The following is an 8,236-nucleotide window of genomic DNA, read 5'->3' as shown; positions in this document are numbered from 1 at the left end:
AAACACATCGAATTAATGGTAAAATGTGGTTTTCTGCAGTTATAAGACTATTAAGTCCCTGTTACTGGTTACTCTGTTACTCTGACAATGCGGTGGCTGCATAGATCTGGGGTTTCATCTTTGAGGAAGTGGTCAGACCTTTGAGTGTGAACAACAAGTGTGAAAGGCTGGTGATTGCTGTGAGACTCACACTGATGCCTTAACATTTTTAAACTTGTGGTTTCTTGTTTTCTCAAAAGATTTCACTCAACTTTGCAGCTCTATGAAAGTAATTAATGATGAATGTATCCATTAAATCAGTGGAAGTGCAGCTTTTTCTACTGCAGTGTTTCCATAAAAGCGTCCAAACAGAGTTGATAACATTTTTGGACAGTAATAATAACTTTTTTGTGTTACTGTTACTTAATTGAATACATGTCAGAAATAACCAGGGACAACATGCCCTAACGTTTTTGCTCACAGATAAACCTCAACAGGCCTAAATCCATTTAACTAAACTAAATGTAATACAGTGTAAATTTATATCATTATTGCACCAATAAAACAGCTAAAATAAAAATATTGTAGTGTCTGCACAGAAGCCGTTTTCTTATCTCTTATGCTCTTTATTGACACAGCAGAGGGGGGCTTCTCATGCATGGTGGGAATGAGGAAAGTCACCAACCAAAAACATGAGGAGGCTGAACATTAAACTGAAGACGCTAATTAAACTGAAAAGTGCTTGATTAAATACAACCAACACATTCACACGTCTCAACTTAACAAGCAACTACCTTTAGCACATTAAACATAATTAAACAATGCTGCAGAGAGGCACATGGCATTCTGGGAGCCCCCTACCTGCTCCGTTCCACTTTCCCTATTGACACAAAGTCCTAAGTCCAGTGGTGGCACCACAATATCCAATATTGCAAGAATTAGTGCACAATTTCTATATTGATTTGCTGAGTTTAACATACTGTGAAATAAAACAGAAGACGTGCCAAAACAGAAAACTTTTGCACAGGACATATTTTCAGTTTTCCTTTTCTCCCAATATGTTAAATACAGCAAATAAGCAGTAATTGTGCACTAAAATGTGCAGAAGTGTGTTCTCTGTAGAGGACGTGTTCATTTATTTTCACTTAGGAAATCAACAAATACATGTCATTTAACCAGCAGCGCTCAAAGGCTGAGGGACTTTTATTTCATTCAACTTACTCTGTAGATTTTCAAGGTTTGTTTTGTTATTTGCAGTGGACTGTCCGCATTCTTCAAGCCATCTCAGGTCTCATGGCCTGAGCCCCCCCAAGACCTCTGGCAGTATGAAATCTCTCTGGCACTGGCCCAATTGGCCTGGTCAGTACTCCATCCCTGCTGGTGTGCTGGGTCAGGGAATAGTGAAACTGTGCAGTGCTAGGGTTTAACAGGAACACCACACAAGTCCTAATTATTTATTTGTGTAACGGATTTGTTCTTCAGATCATCCCACATCTTTTTACCTAGGTTAAAGGTCAGGGCTTCTACTTTTCCAGTCTAAGATATAGAAATTAAGTTGTTTGTTGTTCATTATTACTGCGTTTGGATCACTGTCATGTTGACTCTATTGAAAATAGAGTTTCAGCAGATGTTGTAAGTTTAGTAAGTTATTAGTGCTCATGGTACATGTGGTTTATATGAGAGAGAAACAGAACTGGGACCGGGCCACTGCCTGCATTTAGTGCAACCAAGTAACGATTTTCATCAAGTCATGGCATCATTCATGTTATTCAACATGTCTAAGCTGTGTTGCCAATGTGATCCTGGTGGGCCGCCTTCCTCCTCCCAGCGTCTTCACCTGTTTACCGCAGTAGATAGACTCACCAGTTGTGATAACAACTGTTGATAACAATGTATGACTTGGCACAGATGTTCATCAATAGCTGTGTGGCCCAGTTTGGCGTGCCTCTTCTAACTGACGCATGCCATTAACTGCAGAGCTCTGGACAGTGTCTGTGGACAACTGCCCCATGAAAGCCAGCCTGAAAGACAGAAACTGGAACTGGACTATCTTGCATGGGTGTAGAAAAGCAAAGTTTCTTTGCCTTCTTTGTTTGCCTAAAATGTCCTTGCATGTGGGTTAAAGATCCCCAAACAAATATCGTTTGGTTCATTTAACCTTTAACCTAGTAAATGTTTACCATACATTGAAAAATAAGTTAAGTTAAATTATGTTTTCTATGAAGTATCATAGTTGCATACAATGTTGACTTCACTGAACTTCAAACAGTTAAGAGAACAATGATCTGTGTTTTAAATTGTTAACTTATTAGAAGTTCAGTAAACTCAGATTTTTAGGTCAGTTAGGTTACTTGCTGTTTTTTTAGTTAGAACATTGAATACTTTTCATAGTGTCTTACAGAGAGACACTTATAGGGACATGGGGCTGGGATGACAGTGCTAGTTCATTGGTGGGGTATAGGGATAGGGACACTAGGCTAGTTCATTTGGTGGGGTATAGGTATGGGGAGGCAGGGTTGGTTCATTTGGTATGGATGGGGATTAGGAGACAGGGCTGGTTTATTGGTACTGATATGGGGATTAGGAGACAGGGCTGGTTTATTGGTACTGATATGGGGATGGGGAGATAGAACTGGTTCATTGGTAAGGATATGGGGATGGAATGACAGGGCTGGTTTATTTGAGGGAGTAAGGGAAAGGGAGTAGATCTGGTTCAGTGGTAGGGGTATGGAGTTGGGGAGTCAGGGCTGGTTTATTTGTAGGGGTATGGAGTTGGGGAGTCAGGGCTGGTTTGTTTGTAGGGGTATGGAGTTGGGGAGTCAAGGCTGGTTTGTTTGTAGGGGTATGGAGTTGGGGAGTCAAGGCTGGTTTGTTTGTAGGGGTATGGAGTTGGGGAGTCAGGGCTGGTTTGTTTGTAGGGGTATGGAGTTGGGGAGTCAAGGCTGGTTTGTTTGTAGGGGTATGGAGTTGGGGAGTCAAGGCTGGTTTGTTTGTAGGGGTATGGAGTTGGGAAGTCAAGGCTGGTTTGTTTATAGGCGTATGGAGTTGGGGAGTCAAGGCTGGTTTGTTTGTAGGGGTATGGAGTTGGGGAGTCAGGGCTGGTTTGTTTGTAGGGGTATGGAGTTGGGGAGTCAAGGCTGGTTTGTTTGTAGGGGTATGGAGTTGGGGAGTCAGGGCTGGTTTGTTTGTAGGGGTATGGAGTTGGGGAATCAGGGCTGGTTTGTTTGTAGGGGTATGGAGTTGGGGAGTCAGGGCTGGTTTGTTTGTAGGGGTATGGAGTTGGGGAGTCAGGGCTGGTTTGTTTGTAGGGGTATGGAGTTGGGGAGTCAGGGCTGGTTTGTTTGTAGGGGTATGGAGTTGGGGAGTCAGGGCTGGTTTGTTTGTAGGGGTATGGAGTTGGGGAGTCAGGGCTGGTTTGTTTGTAGGGGTATGGAGTTGGGGAGTCAGGGCTGGTTTGTTTGTAGGGGTATGGAGTTGGGGAGTCAAGGCTGGTTTGTTTGTAGGGGTATGGAGTTGGGGAGTCAGGGCTGGTTTGTTTGTAGGGGTATGGAGTTGGGGAGTCAGGGCTGGTTTGTTTGTAGGGGTATGGAGTTGGGGAATCAGGGCTGGTTTGTTTGTAGGGGTATGGAGTTGGGGAGTCAGGGCTGGTTTGGTTGTAGGGGTATGGAGTTGGGGAATCAGGGCTGGTTTGTTTGTAGGGGTATGGAGTTGGGGAGTCAGGGCTGGTTTGTTTGTAGGGGTATGGAGTTGGGGAGTCAGGGCTGGTTTGTTTGTAGGGGTATGGAGTTGGGGAGTCAGGGCTGGTTTGTTTGTAGGGGTATGGAGTTGGGGAGTCAGGGCTGGTTTGTTTGTAGGGGTATGGTGATGGGGAGACAGGGCTGATTCATTGCTAGGGGTATAAGGATAGGGAGAGAGGGGAATAGGGCTGGTTAACTGATAGGAGAATGGGGATGGTGAGACTGGGATAGTTCATTGCTAGGGGTGTGGGGATGGGGTGACAGGGCTGGGTCATTGCTAGGGTTTAGGATTTTTTTGAAGAAGGTGAGCATTTACCTGATAGTTTAGGCTAACTGATCATATTGGATTGGATTTTTTTCTTCCAAAATCGGATCGAGTGATTTTACCCAGTATCAAACCATTATTGAGTATCAGATCGACACACCTCTACTGATTACCCTCTCTGGCATGAACTCTTCAAAAGAGACCTTATGCCTTGGACATGCCGAGCAGCCACACACACTAGTCTCAGACGGATTATGGAACAGTGAAGAATCAGGATTTACCAACTAGCGGTCTACCACTTGGACGGAGACTGTAAGCTACTGAAAGCTGCTCCACAAAAAAAGAACAACGAAAAAACGAATCACAAACAGGTTTAGTCAAGGTTGTAAATGAAGTTCACTGAGGTCTCTGCAAACTCCAAAGGCCACTTTAGTGACCGATTACTGTACTAATTGCATCACTACATACACAGACATCACATTTGTAAACAGCATGTTATGTAAGACATCTCAGAAACGGTGCTGACGTGCTTAAATCTGACACATTTCACAACCCTGGGAGGAAATTTCAGATCAGACAATAAAACGGGATCTCTCGAGCTGTTTATCACTCTTGACAGCCTTTCTTGACAACTGCTACACAGCTATCTGCTGATCTACTGATCAGTCCTGGGATCTAAAATGATTCATCTTTGTCTCCTCCTAGCTTTGCTTCAGGTAAGGATATTAATCGAACAGCATTCTCTAAAAACAAGAATATATACATATATGTTTATATTTAACTATCACATCAGGTCTTGGTCACCACTAATGGCTCACCAGTCCATGAACACAAGCGTCCTGATGCTGATGAAGCAACACTGTCACTTGCTGGTATGTAAGTTTTATTGTGTTATGCTTTTCTACATTGGGAACTTTTGATCTGCAGTATAACTGATGGCAACATAGAGCTCTTATATGCCTCACTGTAGCTTCTACAGCATGCACAGAAAGTTGATTATGAAGCTGGAGTCGGAAGAATGATGCAGCACGATGGTTTCAAAGTCTATAGTCACAGGCAAAAATTTGTTGCAAATGCCATGTTTTTGCTGATTTCATCTTCATCATCATCATCATCGTCATTGTTATCCGCTTAATCCAGATAGGGTCACGGTTTTGCTGATTTTCTAAGTGAAAATAAGTTAACACATCTACAGCAGTGTTTCTCAACCCGCTGCACATTTTAGTGCTTTCCCTGCTTAAGCCCACCCACATAATGGGCTGTTAATGAGCTGATCACATTTACATTTACAGCATTTAGCAGATGCTGTTATACAGAGTGACTTACAAAAAGTGCTTTGTTGTCTACTCAGGGAAAGTATCTTTGCTATTTACAGATAGGTTAGAGAGAAAGCCAGTCCTGAGCTCAGATACTGCTAGAAACAAAAGCCCCCAGTGATTTGTTGGAGCAGGTGTGTTAGGAGCAGAGGCGACACTAAAAAGTGCAGGGCAGTGGGCCTCCAGGACCTGGGTTGGGAAAACTGCTCTACAACTCACTCCTGCACATTTTAATGGACAATTACTGTTTATTTGATTCATTTAATATATTAGGAAAAAAAAAAACCTTTTTCATGTAAACCTCGAAAGGAGCAACAGAAACGGTAGAATTTAAAACACTAAAACACAAAATAGTTATGACGTCTAAATCTGCTCTATTTCTAGGTCACTGTTGAAATATAATCAAATTTAAAAATGAAGGTATGGTTTTGCGTTTACTACTCTGACCTATTCAGCATGTCTCACGGCACGCGTCAAGGTTGTGGGCTACCTCCATTAATATTTAACCTGTCTATGGAACCTCTGACTCAATACATATGAAACTGTTCCTCAGTGTCTCCATCTGAAATAGGATCGTATAGCCACTCTGCATCAGTGCATTTCTTTCTGATATTCAGACAAAACTCGCTTCCCAATACAATTCAGATTTGAAAGAGTTTTGGTTCCATTTCTGGTTTTAAAACGAATCTAACAAAGTCAGTATTAATGCTAATCACTACAGAACAGAGCACTACCACTACCCCAAGAAATCCCTGTTGTTGGTCAAGTAACCTGCCCATTGCTGCAGTTACTGAAATAACTTTGTCAGAATTCTCAAAAACCATAGAAGATGACACTGAAAGATGGAGACCACTCTAGACCACTAGAAGTGGCAACCAATATGTTAAATTCAGCAAATAGATAGTAATTGTGTATTAAAATGTGCAGGAGTATGTTCTCCATAGAGGATGTGTTAACTTTTATCCACATCTGTATGTTGTGTTGGATACGAATGCATTGTCATTTGTCTGCTGTGCTTAATAACTTTCCAGAATCTTCAGAGGGGTTGAGGAGGAGAAAGAGAGAGTGGATGATTCCACCAATAAGAACCCCAGAGAACGACAGAGGACCGTTCCCCAAACACATAGTGCAGGTGTGTCCAGCTGACTTAACACTTATGTTGAAAACAATCCCTGTGGATCTATGTTATCGTGTTCTTATTATCTCATCTGTGTCCAGATTAAGTCCAGTTATGCTAAGGAAGCTAAGATGGTTTACAGCCTCAGTGGTGAAGGAGCTGATCTGGACCCAAAAGGACTTTTCACCATAAATAGAAACAATGGCTCGCTCTATGTAAAAAGGGCACTAGACAGAGAGGACAAAGATAAATATGTGGTAAGACGTTGGATCTGCTGTCAGAGTCAGAAATCATTCATTATAGAGAAACTTCAGATTTCATTAGGAAACCAGGGGCCACAAATATTATCCAATTTATTTACAATCCAAAATCAGTGAACCTACATGTCTTCTGAGTTTATTTACACAACACTGGTTAAAATAAAAATAAAGTTTTCTTTGTCGACTAGTTTGTTTTATAACCCTGCATGTGTCTCTCCGCTGATATATAGAAATATGTTGTAGGCAAAAAATTTCTCATATTCATAAATTTCTGTGAGGGCGCTTTCAGAGATGATGGGTTCTGTTTCAGTTTTTAGTTTAACAGTGTTACAACCAAACAACCCCTGAATAAACAGTGAGTGCAGTATATACCCTCTTTTATGCACGGATTTGATTATTTTATTCATATTTTTATTATTTTGATATAGATTACTTAGTTACAGTTGTGATTTTAGAGATTTTTTTTTAAATCTACAAAAAAATTACATATTTTGTCAGTTTTCAAAGTTTCAGTCTCTACAGCGAACACACTTCTGCCCATTTTAATGCAAAAATACTGTTTATTTACAGAATTTAACACAATCAATTTACAGCATGTTTTATTTTTTATTTTCTCAAGTACATTAAACTCAGCAAATAAATAGAAATGATGTGCTCAACTTGGCCAAGAAACATTTAATTTGACTTTTCCAAACGACTGTAGGTTGGAATTGTATTGAATTTATTGTATTTACGTCATTTTAACAGACCTTTTTTTCATTTTGACCATTACAACTGGCCCACTGTTACTGTAACCCTGATTATGGGGGAGGGTTGGTGGGGCAGGTGACCGCTTTCCGTTTAAAGCAGAAATGTGTTGGCTGCCTGTATAAGAAAATATGAATCTTGCTCAAATACTTTTAAAGTTATTAACTATAATCGGAAATGCTTCAGGTTGCATCCCTCACATAGTGCAGGTCTGAGAAGTTATTTACACTACACAACAGAGTGAAATGAGTCTGCACTGAGATATAAATGTACATTACGTTACCAGGATTGTTCAGTTATCAGGTTTCTATTTTTCTTTCATTTCTTTGATCTCCAGCTTCAAGCTCATGCTATTGCAGCTGATGGTGAGGACCGGGAAGAGCCCATGGAGATTATTGTCGAAGTGATTGATATGAATGACAATACGCCTGTTTTCACCCAAAGCCCTTTCCTTGGCAGTGTTCCAGAAGCTTCAGCAATAGGTAGATATGCTACACGTGTAAACTGGGTTTGATCATTGGCTGGTGTTTATCACGGCTGTAATGGTGGTTCTGTAATGAACTCTTAGCATTTCATGATCTTCATTATTCGCTCTCTGAAGGACTGGAGTTCATGACGGTCACAGCTACTGATGCAGATGACCCCAACACTGACAATGCTGATATCAGATACTCCATCCTCAGTCAGAGTCCACAAGAGCCAGTCCCAGCCATGTTCGTGATTAATCCTGTAACTGGAGTGATTCGAGTGAACTCTGCAGGACTGGACAGAGAGGTGAGAGCAGAAATCAGGCTTAGGAATGTTGAATTAATGCG

The 8,236-nt window shown here is 41.3% G+C and overlaps 1 protein-coding gene across 1 annotated transcript in view; it reads left to right on the top strand.

Moving 5' to 3' along the window:
• The first annotated feature begins 4,490 nt into the window (after positions 1 to 4,490).
• The window catches only part of LOC108443510 (cadherin-1-like), a 28,224-nt gene continuing 24,478 nt past the window's right edge, over positions 4,491 to 8,236 (top strand). The window contains exons 1-6 of the mRNA XM_037534311.1: positions 4,491 to 4,697; positions 4,775 to 4,853; positions 6,329 to 6,429; positions 6,516 to 6,671; positions 7,759 to 7,903; positions 8,023 to 8,195. Coding sequence (XP_037390208.1) covers positions 4,662 to 4,697; positions 4,775 to 4,853; positions 6,329 to 6,429; positions 6,516 to 6,671; positions 7,759 to 7,903; positions 8,023 to 8,195 — 690 coding nt within the window. The 5' untranslated portion in view covers positions 4,491 to 4,661. The remainder of the gene's footprint in view (positions 4,698 to 4,774; positions 4,854 to 6,328; positions 6,430 to 6,515; positions 6,672 to 7,758; positions 7,904 to 8,022; positions 8,196 to 8,236) is intronic.

The sequence above is a fragment of the Pygocentrus nattereri genome, chromosome 25 (genome assembly GCF_015220715.1).
Source record: "Pygocentrus nattereri isolate fPygNat1 chromosome 25, fPygNat1.pri, whole genome shotgun sequence".
NCBI lineage: Eukaryota > Metazoa > Chordata > Actinopteri > Characiformes > Serrasalmidae > Pygocentrus > Pygocentrus nattereri.
Note: the sequence above shows the minus strand (reverse complement) of the source record. Positions and strands in the feature narration are given on the sequence as shown.